The sequence below is a fragment of the Talpa occidentalis genome, unplaced genomic scaffold, assembly GCF_014898055.3.
Source record: "Talpa occidentalis isolate TD23 unplaced genomic scaffold, MPIMG_talOcc4v2.1 talOcc4.8, whole genome shotgun sequence".
NCBI lineage: Eukaryota > Metazoa > Chordata > Mammalia > Eulipotyphla > Talpidae > Talpa > Talpa occidentalis.
The window spans coordinates 79,989,676-80,007,578 of record NW_023605194.1 but is presented as its reverse complement, the minus strand read 5'-3'; the positions used below and the strand labels follow the sequence as shown (position 1 = coordinate 80,007,578).

At 39.0% G+C, this 17,903-nt stretch overlaps 1 protein-coding gene and 1 long non-coding RNA gene across 7 annotated transcripts in view; one reads left to right on the top strand and one right to left on the bottom strand.

Moving 5' to 3' along the window:
- Positions 1-4,873, bottom strand: part of DENND1B (DENN domain containing 1B) — a 220,084-nt gene extending 215,211 nt beyond the window's left edge. For 5 of the 6 annotated variants that reach the window (XM_037496569.2, XM_054690298.1, XM_037496570.2 and 2 more), the window contains exons 1-2: positions 4,802-4,873; positions 2,621-2,685 (exon numbers count right to left, since the gene is read on the bottom strand). In XM_037496569.2, coding sequence (XP_037352466.1) covers positions 2,621-2,685; positions 4,802-4,818 — 82 coding nt within the window. In that variant the 5' untranslated portion in view covers positions 4,819-4,873. Of the gene's footprint in view, positions 1-2,620; positions 2,686-4,801 lie in introns of those variants that run through there. The other variant, XM_037496571.2, reaches the window with a different exon arrangement.
- A 405-nt stretch (positions 4,874-5,278) lies between these two features.
- Positions 5,279-17,206, top strand: LOC119233666 (uncharacterized). Its single transcript, XR_005122431.2, has 4 exons — positions 5,279-5,517; positions 6,087-6,248; positions 13,531-13,626; positions 16,950-17,206. It is a non-coding gene; the product is annotated as an uncharacterized LOC119233666 (long non-coding RNA).
- The last annotated feature ends 697 nt before the right edge of the window (positions 17,207-17,903 follow it).

Sequence of the window (17,903 nt, the reverse complement as noted above, 5' to 3'; positions counted from 1 at the left end):
AAACAAAAGGAACATGCCAAATAGCTTGGTGTAATATTGTCAATCAAGTTCACCCTAAGCATTATATTTTCTGTGGATTAAACATCATTATCAAAAACCAGTATTATGAGAGATAACCAAATTGCTCAAGAAAATTAGCCTATATTCTGAAAAATGCAAAAAGCATTTTAGTTAATTTCCCACATCCATTCCTTGCCAGTTGTTTAGAAAGTCAATTATGATAATGTAACCACTCATTCCTCTGCCTCTGCTCCACCAATGACTTCAGGAATGCTCAAGCCCAGGATAAACTTAATCATTAAGACCCAGTGTTCTAGAGGATTCTGTGAAAGAAACTTTCTGGCTCTAAAGAGTCCTAAAAAGAACAGTGTCTGCCAGCCTTTAGTAATAAACAAAGAAAGCAGAGTTTGAATTTCTCTGACAACTATCCTATGACCACAGGACTCTGAGCCTTCCAATGATGGCTTTACTGGGGGGGGGGGGGGGGGGGGGCAGAGATGAAATGCAGAAAGAATCAAGATTTTTGATGACCTACTCCTGGACTTCCTCTTAAGTGAACTATCGAGTTTCCCCAACTTTAACCAGTTTTGTTTTAAAAGTTTTGTTATTTATTCTCTAAAGCATACTAGTTTACATTTTTTCCACGTGTATTAATTCTATGAAAGGTATCCATGTTCATTTGAATGTTAGATAAATAATTTATCCAATTTTAAACAAGCTGATGCCCATGTCTGCTATTAATATATTAATCAGTAAAATAGAAAATTAATAAAATATTAAGATATATCACTCTCAATTTGACATAAAACTTTAGTTATCTATCTAGTAGCATTACTTTTTAGAAAATAAAACAGAACAACTTGTCAGACCCCAATATTAGTAATACTCATATTATTTAAGTCACAATCAAAAGAGAAAAGTTGTTAGTGCTTTTCATATGTATAAGTTTAGCATTTTAAAAATCTTTAGAATTTGCTGCCAGTTACTCATTATGGAATGCATAATGGAATGTATGAGTAGAATGATCTGCAACCTATAGCGAGGTCAGATTTTGTTTTGACCTATATCTTTCGTAAATGTTTTATTTATTACATATACAACCTCGCCATACTGGATAAGTTGTTAATATCAAATGAAGATGTTTCTAATAAGTAGTGATTTAAGCAATAACAGCAACAAAAATGTAAGAAGATAATAAAAGGAGGACAAAAAAGATATACACTGAAATAACTAGTTCCTGAAAAATGGAGAAGGGGGAAGGAGGGAGGGAGAGAGAGAAGGCGGGAGAAGTAAATCAAAAGTCTCTCTAGGAGAATCACAATCTGACACATTCACAGATTGGGTTTTATACAGGCAGATGAATTTCTTTATCAAAATAATTTTAGCAGAAATTTAAAGTTATAAAGAATCATGCTTTCCAAATGAAGTTAGCTTGTTTTACAAATTCATCAGGTGAGCACACTTTGTGTACCTCAGCTAATGTTATGGTAGGTATTCATACCATAAGCTATAGAAAGTTGAAAACAAATAATGTAACCATTTGAATCTCCGTTGGGCTTGGAAAGAATGTAAATGGACAAACTTTAATGCACATAGTATAAGAAAAGATAACCTTTTAAATCAGGAAAATCTCCTTAGAGCTTGGAATCACCCTTGCCCGGGACAAACTTGACCCACAGAAGCCAGGAATATGTGTGACTTCCTACCTAAAATTAGCCATGCCCATTGCACCACAGCAGGGTTGGGCTCCTCTATTTTAAGGTGTGCAGGTCCAAATTGCTTAATAGCATATAATTGCTGACCAGTTTCTGGAGCTAAGAGTGTCAACAGACTTTCCACTGAGGTTTTAGAATAGCGAGCTAGATGCCACCAAATGCCACACTTAATCATCATGCTATCTGGGGTCTAAGTACACAACAAGTGAAATCTACACTGGCGATGTCCACGAAAACATATCACACAAGGACATATTAAAAAGGATACACACAAGAAAAGATACCCTGCATTCTTTCCCACACTCCTCCCCCACCCACAAACTCACTCTTGACAAAAGTGGAGAGAACTGATAAAAATTGCAATACTAAAGTATTTCCATGTTTTCAGGAAGTATACAGAACTGATAGCTGAAAGCCTTTCAACTAGTGTCACCCTATTTTATCTCCCTCTGAAAGTGTTATGCTACTAAAGCAAATCCAACAGAAGGGGCTACTCAGTCTGCTTCCTACATTCCAGAAACATTAGAAGGGAATTGGTGTAGCTTCCACCTGTACTGGTAGAATTTTTACAAATGTTGAATAAAGGAGCTAAACTTTTAAAGACAAGAAAATGAAAAGGCACGCCCTTCCACCAAAACTAACAATAACGTTGTCAATAAATGGTAAAGCTGAGTTGTAATTATATGACATTAATATATACCCTAAATTTAAGGAGCCCAGATAACATTTGTGATTCCTACAATCTCTACATCTATTTTATTACCAGCAACTTGAGAAAGTAGGTGCAGAATACACATTCAGAACATTTAGTGTCCTGATACTATCAAGGTCCCTGCAGTCCACAATATTACCAGTTATTCTGACAGTCTCAATCAAATATTTTACAATTAAAGAAACACACATACCTTCATTTTCAGAGGCATGACATTTTACTCTCACTACCAAGTCAAACGTTCGTTCTGGATTTTCCCTAAAAGAAAAAGAACTTTGCTGTATTTATTCCTTAAGAAAAGTAAACAAGCATCTCTATAAAACTTGTGTTCTCTTCCTCTAAAAAACACATCTTATTCTTTTTTCAACAAGGTCTATGTAACTATATGACCTCTATGTAGCAGAAATAACAAAATGTTTTTCCCAGTTCCAGAATTTAAGAGAACTAAGGCTTGGGAGTTCTGAGATTTGGGGAAAAACATTCAACCTTAGGTCTATCTGTACACCTGTAAAATGCTTTGTTCATTTCACAGAATGTGAGGATTATAAATCAAATGATATTATGTAGAATTGCTTTATAAAGTACAAAGTGTTACAGAAATGTGAAACACTGCCTGCATCTTATCAAATCAGAATTGGAAAACCACTATGTTCCTAGGCAATGTAAATGATGAATACCTGATTCCACCTGCCAAGTTCTAGGTCACCAAAAAACATTTACAGTGTTCTTTAAATGTTACAATTTGCGAATACTTTTTAAAAGATGTAATCACTGCACTTAATTTGTTTAAAGTAGCAAAATATATACACAGACTTCATTAATGAAACAAACTGAAAAAAAAAAGCTGTATTTTATGTCAGTGATCTTTGGAGAAATTGGACATGTGCGTCAATAACAGATTTTCTTTTCCAGGAACAATAAGGTCGTTTTGCATCATTCAGAAGTTTTCAACTTTTTTTTACTAACTTCTCTACATTCAACCTATTCATTGGTTTAATTTCAAAAAGCAAACTGAAATCTATTGAGACTTTTTTTTTTTTTCAGAACAGTTGTCTTCACCTCTTTCCTCCACAAGATGAAAGATTAAGGGAAGTTTGATACCACAATGTCCACGTGACCAAAATGCGAATATATTTCAGTTATTCCTACCAAGAGGAGACCTCAGTGTCTGTACACTGTGTTTAATATGAACTCCCTTCAAGAAAACTTTGGCTTCTAAATAGTGATTTAAAAAACAAAAAAGTACTACAAGACAAGAATCTAGAAACAAAGGAAGTGACAAGCCACATAATTTATTCATATACATTTCTTCAGGCCTCCCACTACTAAAGTGTTTTGAGGGGAATAATCTGGACTCAGGTGACCTCCTCTCTCATAATCCAATTACTGTCAAAAAGCATCTCTTTTAAATCACTTACCTGGCCTCTTCATGATGTCAAATGCTAAATAATTCTAAATCACATAATTGTCTTACTATTCTCTAGATTCTGGCATAAAAATATTCAGTTATACTGTGAAATTTAAATAGGCCTTTCACACTGTATTCAAATCCACATATTCTTTTAAACTCTGGGAGGGGGGAGGGGGGAGGGGAGAAGAAGGGGTCAGGGAAGAAGTAAGGCATTCTTTCCAAAGTTAGTTTCAGGAGAAAAAAATATAAGGCTCGTGCCTCTTAAGATAGTCGAAACAAAACCACCACACTTATTCCGAGGCTCTAGCTGATAAATCTCCAAAAGAAAAATATTCACTGCTGTCGACTTTAGCAGAGACCTACAATACGACCTGATTAAAGGCCACTTTACAAGCCCCGTGAATACCCGGTGCCTCCATCAACACCAACACGCTTGGGGGTGGGGGGCGGGGGAGCCGAATTGAATTCGAGCCGAAAAATGAGTAGCCAATTTGAGACCACCCGATAAATAGACTGAAGAATGACAGGGTCGTCTCCATGCCTGGAGAACACTTTAAATAACCGCTAGCCCACCCCGCCGACTCCCTCGCGGACCCGCCGAGACACAGACAGCCGCCAGTCACGTCTGACACACTCCGGAGAGAGGGACAAACCCACAGCGGGGGGGTGTCGCGGCCGCGCGGCCTCCTCCCCTCCCACCCTCGAGGTGCGGGCGTCGACGCGGCGCCCCGGCCGCCCCGCCGGGCCGGGGCCCGCAGGCTTTGCGGCCTAGCGCCGAGCCGCCAGCCGAACGGGCAGGGGCCGAGGGGGGCCGGGCCGCCCCCCTCCTCAGCCCGCCGGGCCCACGTCGGTCGCCCGGGGGCGTCGGCCCGGCGCGGGAGCTCGGAGCCGGCCCGCGGTGAGGGCCGCGGAGGAGCCGCCGCGGTTCGCCCGCCGCCGGCCGCCCCGACCGACCCCACTCACTTGGTGCGGCAGTCCATGGTTACATGTCGCGGTGGGGCCGTCCGTCCGCCCCGCGGTGGAGGGTCGCGCCGCCCCCGCCCACGCTGGCCGCCGGGCCGGCCGGGAGCTGCTCACAGCGGCGGCGGCGGCGGCGGGCCCATGTCGGCGGCGCCCCCGGCGCTTCCCCGCCTCCACCCCACCCCCAGCGCCTTTTTGTGACAGCAGCAGCAGCAGCAGCCTCCGCGAGCCGGCCGCCGCCCCCGTCTCTGCCGGCCGCCGCCCCGCCGCGCCCGCGCTGGGGCTCTCAGTTCCTGCGACCCGGCCGCCCGCCGCGGCTCCGGCACCTTCTGCAAACCAGGAAGTCGCCGGGAGGGGGAAGGGGCGCGCGGGGGCGCGCCCGGCGGCCTCACCTGGGCCGCGCGGCCCGCGGGCAGCGCCTGAGGGCGGACGGGGCGAGGGTCCCCGGGCCCAGAGTGGCCGCAGGGTCGAGGGGGGGAGCGAAAGTGCCGGACGGTTTGGCCCACGGACCGCTTTGCCCTCCCCCCCCACCGGAGCCGCCAGGTGCCCCTGTGCGCTGGCCAGGGGACGCGCCGACAGCGTTCTGCGTCCTGTCCCGGCTCCAGGGCTGCAGCATTCCCCCCACCAGGCACCTAAAGCCAAGTACCTGGAAAAAAGTGCCTCCACTTGCAGGGTTTTTTTTATACCACAGGCACTCGGAATTGCACCGATAATTAATGGTATTTTTTGCTAGAGCTTGTGTCGTTTTAGGGCGTTTCATTTAATTTCAGATTGCAAATTTAGAACTCAAGTTGAGGTTCCTGGCTTACTCCACTGTGGCCTGATTACTGCTCTGAAATCCAGAGCTGCCACCTCCTGATTCAGGAATGTTCAGACATGAGCACCTGCTAAATAGCCCCGTCAAGTCGCAAAATGATAGGGCTGCACTGCCTGCACATTCCTGTGCACGGACGGCGGGGTAGTAAGCAAAGACTAACTTTTGGACACATTCACATAGTGGCCTCGTAAAAAGGCAGCCAGTTGAGGGAGCTCAGAGGGCATTACTGAGTTTGAGGGTTAAGAACGACTAATATAAATTGCTAAAATTTACAGAGCACGCAAGTAGTTCAGCAGGTTATAAATATTGTCTCAGTACATCACTCTATGTAATACAAACTTTCGTCATTATTTCCAAATAAAGAAACAGGCCAGGCTAACACAATGCATAATGGCAAAGCTGGGACTCAGAGCAGGTCTGCCTGATACTGATTATTCTACCTCTCTCCATGTTCTGCTGCCTCATTTCTAGGACCTACTGAGCTGAGATGTGCAAAAAGTCTTATGAGGACAATTCAAACGACTGTCTTCCCCTTCTGGAGAAGGCCTTCCCCCACCAATGGTACCCCCCTGCACCAAGGTCACTGAGTTTTTCATCAAATAGGGGTTGCTTCAGACTTTATTCATGCAAAAGGTAAGATGATGAGCGGAAACCAAATGTGGTATGGGTAGAGTGTGAAGCATGAGACATAAAAGTTAAACTAAGAGTCTTTAGGAATTAAACAAATAATTTAGAATCAAAGAACCTAAAAATAAACTGAATTACATGGATCTTAGACTTTCTTGCCAAACATGGGTGTTACTTGGTTGACATACCAAGTGATATTATTACATAGCCACAGAACTAATAGTCAAAAATCAGAACAGGACAAAATGGAGAAACAAAAATTATTATATTTTAGCACAAAGTGTTGTCATAGCTTGACTTGGGCTGAGATAGTTCAGTTTCTCGCTTCCTACATTTGCAAAATGGGAATGGTTACTTGTCTATCACATGAACAATGTGAAATTCAAGTTTAAAAGTGCTACATATGTATGTGATCTTTTGAGAAATTATTTTGTGGATTTCAGTTTCACAATTAGGCAAACAACACCACATGACTTTTTCCCAAATAAAACTTTTTTTCTACCTAAGAAGTTACCATACAGCAAAGTCCTAAAAAAAAATTCTGTGAACTCAAAAACCACTTCTGCTCTGAGTGTTATTCCATTTCTCAAACTTCTCCTTTCGTTATAATTAATTCTTCCCCCAAGAAAATAACCCTACCTGAACTCAGAAGTTTTTAAGTTTTAGTGAGGAAATACCAATAGAAATGTTTCCCCCATCTATTTGTTGGAATTTTTTTTTTAAGTGACAGTCATACCCCTGTGTAAGAGTAATTTTTTTTTTTTGCCAATTTATGTTTAGTAGTGGAGGGGAAATACTATTTATGTACAACACAGAGCAAACTTTTTAAACCAGCCTTTAAGCTGACCATAATAGAGTTATCTATTCTGATATTACTGAGGTAAAAGGGATAGAAACACAGACAATTTGCATAATTTGTGAAAAATTACTGGAAAAGGAATTATGTATATGCTTATCTTGTTGATATGTTTAATGAAACCAGTAGTATAATTGTAAAAACGCCCATCATTTCAGTAGAACTTCTGACATCATTGAAAAATGTCTACAAGGGACAAGCCTTCAGACTGGTATTAGATGTTCCCAAGATCATACTTAATACTTCTTACTTGACAATTGACATAAACATTTCTCAGGACCACAGACATCAATGAATCTAATATGATGATAGATTTTTCTATCTCAATGTACAATTCTGTTCATTTCTCTTTATATAACATGTGGCTGCATTAAAACATGCACACCAGTTTATACTTGTTATATCTGCCTGATAAATGTGTTGTTAAGTTGTGACTTTTTTAACTCTAATAACACTTTTGCCTTAGCATCTAAACAGCTTTCTTCTCACTAGTATTGCCTCATATTTGTACATTTCTTTCATTCTATGTTAAAACTTTCTAAATTATTTCATTTCTGATTTATCTAATAAACATTAATTTTTATTTTTAGTCTAGTCTGATAATCTCTTGCTTTAGAGCAAGCATTTAGACCATTTGCATATATTTATAATTGCTGATACATTTTAATTTATTTCTGCTAATGCTGTGCTTCTAATTTTTTGTCCAAAGGTTTTTTTTTCACCTTTGCCTTCTTTAGGCTTGATTGATTTGATGATATTTATGCTTCCATTTATCCCCCATTCTATAAGAGTTTGGAAGTTATGTGCTGTGTTTCTGTTCATTTAGTGTTTATATTAGATATAATAATGGGCAAATTCTGATTAAATCCAGAGTTTTTTCAGCCTTTTCCCAAATGACACAGACATTGTCAAACTTCCCTTCAAAATATTATGAAATTGCTTTCTTTACACGTTTGTTTAGATTTACCCAGAAGTTCACCACTTAGTTTGTTCTCTTTCTTATTTTACTCTTAGATCTCCCATCGCTGATTCCTTTCCTAGCCTAAAACATGCTGTAGGCACTGACATGTTCTCTCACTTTTTGTCTGAGTGGGGTTGTATTTATTCTTGAAAAATATTGTCACGGTAAAGAATTGTAAATTGATAATTATTTCTGTATGTTGTAAATATAATAACACTGTCTTATAGCTTCCCTAGTTACACTTTAAATGTTGAAAGTAATCTTAAAATGTAATTTGTCCTGTTATTATTTTTTTACACTGATGTCTTATTTGCTTCCCCTATATTCCTGCTATAAGTGAAACCATCGGATATTTTTCTTTTTCCTGAGGGGATGAGGAGAAGCAAATATTGTTTAAAAATAAACAATGATGTAAAAAAATTTTAAAAATTAATATAAAAAAACTTTCAAAATGTAATTTGTCTTTCCTTTCTGAAAGCTTTTTAAGATTTTCCATTTGTCTTTGGTTTCCATGGTTACACTATGAAGTATTCTAGGTATAGTGGGTATATTTTTTTTTATCCATCCTTGGTTTCTGTGGTTTTCTTGACTGTGTATTGGTGACTCATCAATTCTGGAAAAATCTAAACTCCATTATTTCCTCTCCCCTTTTCTTCTGGGACTCTGATTATACACATAATCTCATTTTACACTCTGTGTCTCTTTAAATCTCCTTCATAGTTTTGTTTCTTGATCTTCCTAGACTAAATTCTGGATAATTTGGCAAATATCTTCATATTCATTAACTCATTCTTTGAATTTATCGCATCTGTTAAAGTTGCTTATTTAATTTTTATTTTATATTATTTTTTATTCTAAAGTTATTTGGTTGTTTTAAGTCTGCTTTCTCTTAGTTCATATTTTAAGCTTATTAATATCTTGAAAATATTCAACATACATTTTTAAAGTTGTATTTCTGATAATTATAATGTCTGAAACATTTATGGGTCTGATTTGACCACCTGTCTTTTTCCTGCTGGCTCTTACTCATGGTTCCTTGTTTTTGTCTATGTTTGGTGATTTCTTCCTATGTTTCCTGATCCTGGCAGCTTTATGTATGGGAATTTAGTGAGATCTGAACCAAAGATAAGCTTGGGGGGGCAGTGGCCATACACTAGTAGTTCAGGGCCTTTCATGCTGCATTCTCAGCTTGAAAAATTTTACATTACCCATGTGAGATTTGACTTGGAATCTTCCTGGAAGACTCCCCCACTCTTAATCCTGCGCCAGTGTTTGAGACAATCAATTTTCCTTGAATCCCTTTGGAGTTCAAAGTTATCAGTGGTATCCTATTGAACTTCCTACACTAGGAAGAGCCTCAAGCCCTAAGATGGTGATAAAAGATGCTGAGGTCCATCAAAATCAACAAATATCCTTAAAATTAAAGGTGATTCTGGAAGCTACTTTTACTTGTTTGCCAATGCTACCACCGCATATTGTCTTCTTCCTTGACTACTCTTGAGTGTGTTAAATGTTTTTTAAAATATTTAATTGATTTTATAATATTTTATTTTTAATTTCATTAGAATTTTTTTAAAAGATTTATTTATTTATTTGTTTGTTTGTTTATACAAGAACTGGGGTACAGGTCAGAAGTGTGGGAGGGTGAGAGACTTCATCAGAGCCAGAGCAGGGAGCAGAACAGGCAGATGGACAGAATACACTGCTGAGGGGCGCAGTGGGTAAGGCAGGAGAGGTCCGCTGTGCCATGTGGGGTTCTCCCTGGCTGTCCGGGAATCGAACCAGGGCTGCAGAGGCTGTGCTCAACTGCTGCGCCACCGGGAGGCCCCTCATTAGAAATTTTGACTAGACATCACGATTGCCTTGTTTTAACTGTACTACCAATTAAAATGGACTAATAACTTTTCATTAAACTAATAATTTTTGTTTTTTTCAAGCCACACCCAAATTGTCCATTTTATATAGCTTTACATATTTATGATGTGGGGAAATCCAAGTTCATGGCCTGCAGTGAGACTACTGCCCTATTCCCCAATGTACGGTGATAACCATAAAGTTACTCTTGATCCTCTTTATCCATTAGTACAATGTATCCAAGTGGAAATACTCCTTAACAAAAGGAAGGAGTTACTGATATCCACAAGTACCTATCCTGTCAGCTCCCTCTCTTTGGAGTGTGGAAAGAGAAACAATGTAAACTTTAGAGTGGTATTTTTGAAATAATGCCATTAATAATGCTTCAGTATAACTATGAGTTTCACCAATTTATACCAGCTGTTGAGTCCATGCAATTAACTTAGAAGTGAGCTTTGAAACTCAACCCTCTTATAAATTATAGTTTGCAAGTATCTAAGTCAGTCATTCCCTAGAATCTAATTCTGCATTAACTCCTATTATTGTTGATAGGTAAAATTTATTGATAATATCACTACCTTTGTTTCTTTTAGAAGAAAAATTCTTCATAAAAATTATTTAATATTTCAAATTTCTTGAAATTCTTAGAAAACCATTTCATAAATATTTTAGCAGGACAAGTCTATTCATTCATTTATATTGAGGTAACATTTATTTACAATACTGTGATTCAGAGACACAGGATCCTGCCTCCTTAGAAAGAATATGTCTTTTAATATCAATTAAAAGTGTATTTTAAAAGAAAATTTCCAAAGTATATAATTATTTTTATACTTACAGCAATGTCATGAATTTAAAGGTAAAACTCCTATTTACCATAGGCTATTTAAATCCTATGAAGCACTTTTAATTTAAAGAAAACAGAGAAGGTTTACGAGCCATGTCTTTCCTTAAAGTATGCTTCCTTGAATTGCTTTCACACATATCATAATCAATAAAATTGTATTCTATGTTAATCTGAAAATCAGCTACAAAAAAAAAAAAACCTGCTGTTTTTCACTTTGGAGACAAAGGAATCAGGTCATTCTTAACATCTTTATTATCAAATCTTTATTAACGAATCTACATTTTTTTGAAACTCAAGCAGGGAATAAAATTTGTGGGGGTTTTGCTGTAAACTTTTAATAAAAAGATAGTAAAAATCTCAAAAAAATACATCAAATATATTCTCTTTCCCCCCATTTTAGATAATTTGCCCCAAACCATAAAATCAAATTCTCTTACCTCTGAACAGCTTCTGCTAGCTCACCTTTATCTTTGTTTCTCAATCTGCCAGACATTGAAAAACTTAAAACAATCTTTGGAAAGAGGAAAAAGAATACTTGAAACACAGTGTCCCCAATAAACAGTAATCAGAAAAGACAAATTCTCTCTTCACACTCTTTGAGACACCTTACTTGGGTTGCAAGAAACAGAGCAGTGTTTGTGTAACCCTGTGGAACTTCATGGGAAAGAATCTCTTAGCCCCACCCACCAGATACTCCACATAAGTAAAAAACATATTCATTGTTTGGCGCAGCAAAGCTCTGCTCATCACCCACATGGCGCGCAGACCTCTCAGCAGTGTACTACTCTCAACTGTACCCAGTGCATGTATATAAATAAAGCATGCCTCTATCAAAAAAAAAAACAATATTCATTGTTTGACAACTCTGCTCACACCCATTAAATACTCTCAGGACAATGAGTAATCATATCCAATGAGCAATGACATTAAAATTTACTGTAAGGAAACACATAAGAGCATCTAAATGTGATGTTATTAAAGTAGTAACATCAATAACCCCTATAAGCAACTCTGAAATGATTAAAACAAATTGCTATGTACCAAGTTCTATTTTCCAAAAAATACAAGAAAATAGCTGGGCAAAGATTACTTGCTTATATCTGATTGACTTGAGGAAGAAAAAGAAAAATTCTACATGCCAGCAAAAAGAACTCATTCAAATGCTAAGTCAAAAGGTGTAATTCCTTGCAGAATATCCTTAGAATGATCAAGAAATTGATCACATATGACATTAGCATGTGCAGAACATAGTTCTGTACATAGTTGTACAGAAATTCTACAGTGTTCTCACTGTGGAGACTTAAGAAAGCATCAAATAGGTGCTACTCATTCCTATTCTGTGATGACCTAAATAAGGCCATTGATCACCACACAACCCATTTATTTTCTTCTTTGATTTTTCAACACAAACATCTTGTACTTCCCCTTTAAATAAGCAGGTCCTATTCCTAAGAAATAGATGCATGAATTCAAGAGGAGATCTATAACTGAATTATAAGGAAGGTTATAAATTAAGTGCCCAAATATTGGGTGAGAAACAACTTACTGTAGCAAGCCAGTTGGCAAAACTACTTCTAGTTTGTGAAAGGGATGGGGGATGAATTCTTAACATTTGAGTCATACATTTCATGCACAAAGACTACATCTGCATACCAGTAAGACAAGACTTGCCACATTTACATGTATCCTTTTTATGGTTGTTGTGATATTGCCAAGTGCTTTATGATCATTTTTTATTAGCTAGGTCTCTCAACAGTTCTGTGAGGTAGAGATTAGTAGGTAAAACAGGTTCTGTACATGATGAAGCAGGAAGCTAGATCTCTAGGGACATTTTATTCCAAGAATGTTTGAGTAGAAGAATGCACTTTCCCCTATTTGCCAGAGGCACCAGGAAATGGAAGTCAGCCTGCAGAATACTACTAAGTCATTTTTAAAAGCTCTTTTCATCATAAAACACACATATTTTTGTAATGCATATTCTCTCTTTCTCTCTCTCTCTCTCTCTCTCTCTCTCTCTCTCTCTCTCTCTCTCTCTCTCCCCCTCTCTCATTCACTCAACAAATGTGAGCCACACTCAAGTGAGTCTGTATTTCAATTCAAACACGCACAGTATCTCCATCAATGTGAACTTTAACGACTGGAAATTGCAAGTAGTATTAAATATTTTTGTAGTCATCCCTTTCTTTAAATGTGCTCTGTATAAGTTATAAGGTAATTAAACACATTCATATGACAAACTGAAAGAAGTATTCTGTTATTACTCCCTCACTTTACAGGTAATGAAAGTTAAAGTTGAAAGAAACTTTCTTAATGTAATTAATCCATATAGACAAGCATCTGGAGGGAAAAGCTTAGTCTGGAAGCTGGGTTTCCTAGATCTAAGAGATGGGAAAGCAAAACTAAACTATAATTCTCTGTGAACATTCATAAAAACTGAAAATAGACCTTATGATTCTTTATTTTATATTGTTTTCATTATATTTTTGTGGTATGAGTCTCCACTCAATATTATATTAAAATTGCATGTTGGGGAAAAATTATGTGACAGGAATTTTTTAATGCAAAGTGGGTGGCTAAAGGAAAATAAAAGAAGTCAACCAAGGTAAGCTGCCTACACAGTCATGGTATATATTACAAGAAATTTGAGAATTTGTTGCCTGGGGAAATGTAAATTGACAATTATTTCATAATAGGTTCAATCTCTTGCCCTTTGAACCAATGTTCGGATCTCTTCTTCTGTTGACATTATTGTGCTTTTTCCTTCTCCAAGTTGCCTCCTCTGACTCCAGGCTGTTATTTTCTGAGATGCAATTGCCAACCTGACAGATCTTGCCTCTTCCTTTAAATGAATGAAGCCTCCAAAAAGGTTCTCCTTTTGTTTTAAGCTATCATTTCATCTCCTGAATGCTTTCACCTTTCCTAGAGGATTCTGTGTCTTGACTTCCAAGCCAAAACAGTCAGAGTACCTGATACTCACTCTATAACTGGTTTTAAAGGCTACTTTGGTGTTCAACTTCATTGCCTATCATTTTTAGCACTAGAGACAGCATAGCCCTGTCCCTATTGAGCTTATAATCGTGTTAATAGAGATCATCAATAAACATATGACTATATCAATAGCATATTGATTATTGACTAATTGGCTATTAAGAAGAAAATAAAGATAATGTTGGGCAGAGGTTAGCAAGAACAGTAAAGGCCGGCCTGTCTAAGCTAGAGACATTTGAACTGTCTGGAAGCCTGAGGCTTCCTAGCCAAGAGAACAGATAATGCAAAGTCCCTGAGACTGGACCAAGTTTATCACATGTAAGGAAAGCCAGGGTAGTTGGTAAGAGTAGCAGGAGATAAAATCAGAGAGATCAATAGGGGCCAGATTGCAAAGGGTTTTTGAAATCCATAATTAAGACTACATAGCTTATTCCTACTTACTATGGAAAAATAAGTGTAGATACAAAGTAGGAGGGTAAGGAAGATCATAAGGCTATTGGTATAATCCAGAAAAAAATGAAGCTCTGAACTACAGTTGCAGTGAAAATTTATGTTGCCAGATTTCAAATACATAAAATTATTGGGGTTTTGACCATTTGGTGAGGAACAGAAGGAGGACAAAGTTGTGGGTATGGAGTGAGTTCTATTTTAAATTTTAAAAGGTTAGGATAGCTGTTAGACACCCAAGTGAAGGGTATCAATTTGCAAACAGATCCCATGAAGTTTAGATATCACCAACATAATATCCAGGTATTGTAGCAGACCAACTATATTTTAGGGGCATGCTTTCAGCCCACTTATAAATACAGGTGACTGGCATTCTGGGAGATCAGTGATTGGTAAACTCTCAGACTTAGGTGATCAGCTTCCACAACTTCCTTGGACTTTTTAAATGATGTGCTGCTCCAGAGGGACCCTATGCAAAAGTGAAAAATAGAATCCTATTATTTTGGTAATATATACCAAAATACCTAAAACACATAGCAGAAAAAACATGCATAAATTCAATCAAGAGAAGAGAGCAATAGTCTTACATTCACCATGAAAATATTAAGATACTCTCCACTATGTCACATTCTGTGATAAATATTCAGAGACACTTTAGGAGACTGTCAGCTTAACGAAGCCAGGACAGGATCTATAGAATCACCGAAGTGAAAGAGCTCCCCAGCATCACTGAGATCAGACCTTAAGTCCTAGGAACATACAAATAGAAGTCCACCCACTGTAGGGGAAGCCCTGTTACAAACAATTCCTACAGGAAGACAAGATTAGAGGAGACCTCAACCTTTGTTGACTCACAGCCCTAGGTTGTCCAGTCAGACTCAGCCATGTGTTAATTAATGTGTCAGGACTGAAGCATCTTAGACTGAGAATCTCCATTTAGTTTGCCAAGTATAAAATCAGTTCATGTGGTAACTTTATAAACACAGTATTGGATGCTACCAAATATTAAGGCATGCAGAGAGAGACTCAGGTCATCTATAAAAGAGAACAGCAACATTCCAATGTCAACTTCACTATATCTCTGTGAAGAAATTCAAAGAACAAAATTAAAATAAAATAGTGATGTACTATCAAAAAGTCTCTAGTGACAGGTCAAACTGCTACTGGTCACTATACTACACTGTGCTACAGTGGCCCCTGGAAAACCTCTCTCAGCAAAGGCAATCACATGAGCTTTCTTCAATAGTGTTCCCCAATGGGCCTCCCTGGTGGCACAGGTGATTGAATGCCCCACTGTGAAGCTGTCGCAGCCACTGCAGCGTGGGTTCGATTCCGGCCGGCCGGCAAGAATCCCACATGGCGCCTCAGACCTCTCCTGTTTACTCTATTGCTCCCATCAGCAGTGTATTTAGTCTTCTGCTTGTTCTGCTCCCCACTCTGTCTTGGTGATTCCTCTCACCCTCCCACACATCTGGCCTACACCCCAATTCTTGTATAAAAAAATAAATCTTTAAAAAAAATTAGTATTCCCCAAATGTGATCACTCTGAAATCTAGATAAACACCAGCCTGGCCCTTTTAGGCCCCAATTACTGGTTCCCTAATTCCCATGAATAGTCAGACTGAATCAGCCAAGAAGACTGAGAAGAATGAATATATGAGGGAACAGGAGTGACAAGTGCCATTTAATATGGTGTGCATTGAACTTTTAGTGACAATTGTCAGGCAAACTGTAATGAGATTGTGACTTCTTGACTTCTAGATATATGTAGAGAAACTCACGGAGCACCTCTTATCATCCAAGCTTCTTATTTCCTTTAGATTATCATTAATTTATTCTCATTTCCATTTTCTCTTTTCATAAAGAAATACATGAGTCAGTCTCAATTGACAGTTGTGCCCAGTGTAACTTTCAGAAATGATCCCTTTTTACTCCAAACAAGTTTCCAAGATTGAAGGATAAGATATTTGGTCTTCTTGAAATATATATGGCAATATATATTGTCTATCAGGAATATATATGCCAATAGGGAGAGAAGTGAAGAGGACAACAAATGCCTGGAGACTTACTGTATATTTTGTTGTCTTTTTTAGTTTTTTAAAGATTTATTTATTTATGCATACGAGAGCTGGGGTACAGGCCAAAGATGTGGGGGGGTGGTGAGAGGATTTACCAGAGACAGAGTGAAGAACAGAACACGCAGATTGGCCAAAGTACACTGCTGAGGGGAGCAGCGGGCAAGTCAGGAGAGGTCTGCTGAGCCATGTGGTTGCTCCCTGGCCAGCCAGGGATCGAACTCATGCTGCAGAGGATGCGGATTGCTTCATAGTGCGGTGCTTAACCCCTTGTGCCACCAGGGAGGCCCTTGTCTTTTTTTAAAAAAGATTTATTTATTTATGCATACAAGAACTGGGGTATAGGCTAGAGGCGCCGGGAGGGAGGGATGACAGGATTCACCAGAGACAGAGAGGAGAACAGAACAGCAGAACAGACAGATTGACTGAAATACACTGCTGAGGGGAACAGGCAGATTGACTGAAATACACTGCAGCAGGCAAGTCAGGAGAGGTCTGCTGCACCATGTGGGTCACCTCCCTGGCCGGGAATTGAACTTATGCTATAATAGTTGTGGATAGCTTCATAGTGTTGAGACTTAACCCCTTGCACCACCAGGGATGCCCACTGTATATTTTGAATATATTTTTCATTTCATCCTCACAATCACTGAGAGCAACTTTTTCTCCTCTCTTACAGATTGGACTCAGAAACATTCAACGTGACACAAACGGGCTCCACACCCAACATTTTCTAAAGTCTAAGTCTTCAAAGCACAGGATTTTACAAGGTGGAGCATAATCAGACTAAATAAATAAGTCAAATAGTAGCAAAACATTCCAAAACGAATTCCCCAAACTCCTAAAACCTAAGTAGCGCCTTAAACTTCTTAGTCATTTTTTTAACCAGATCACCCAGCAGCTCAGCTTCTCCCCATGAGCTTTTTTAATCACTCAATTAAAGTATCCTCAGCACACCTGTTGCAGGCACACAACATTAAGACTCAAATTAATTCCCAAACAATAGGACCACCTGTCACTATCTTGAGGCAGTGTTTCTTCTCAAGTAATATTAGCCTGGTCCTTACGGTCTGTAATAACTGCGCGAGTCATACCTTCTTTGGCCTCTACCACGGGGTGCGAGAAGCATTAGCATCATTTTTCTTCTGCCTTTATGCCTGTTTTCCTGCTTATTCATTCCATCCTGTCTGTGCTTCAAGGCCCAGTTCAGGTCCTGCCTTCTTCACAATAACTCCTTCTGCTGATTTTAGAGCACATTAATGTCTCTCCTTTATGTTCCCTTGGTGCTTTTAGTCAAGTTCCAGTGGTTGCTAGCTAACTAATCTGTGTTTTTATTTTATTTTTTACATGTAATAATTTAAGACTTCCAAGTATAAATATCTTAAGGGCAGGAACTATGATTTCTGGGGTGTATGTGTGTATCTCCTGTAGGGGCTGGACAGGGCACAGTGCAGGTTTTCTATGATCCAGCAGACCAGGTAAAGGAGGAGTCAGAGTCCTCAGTGGCTTTCTGCAGGTCTTTTATTTAGATTTACCAGGCATATGGCAGGCAGGGGTGCTGGGGGGCCGGGAGAATGGCAGTCCTCCCAGCCCCCAGCAAGTCTTCACTCTTTCTGGACTCTCCGGCCTCTCT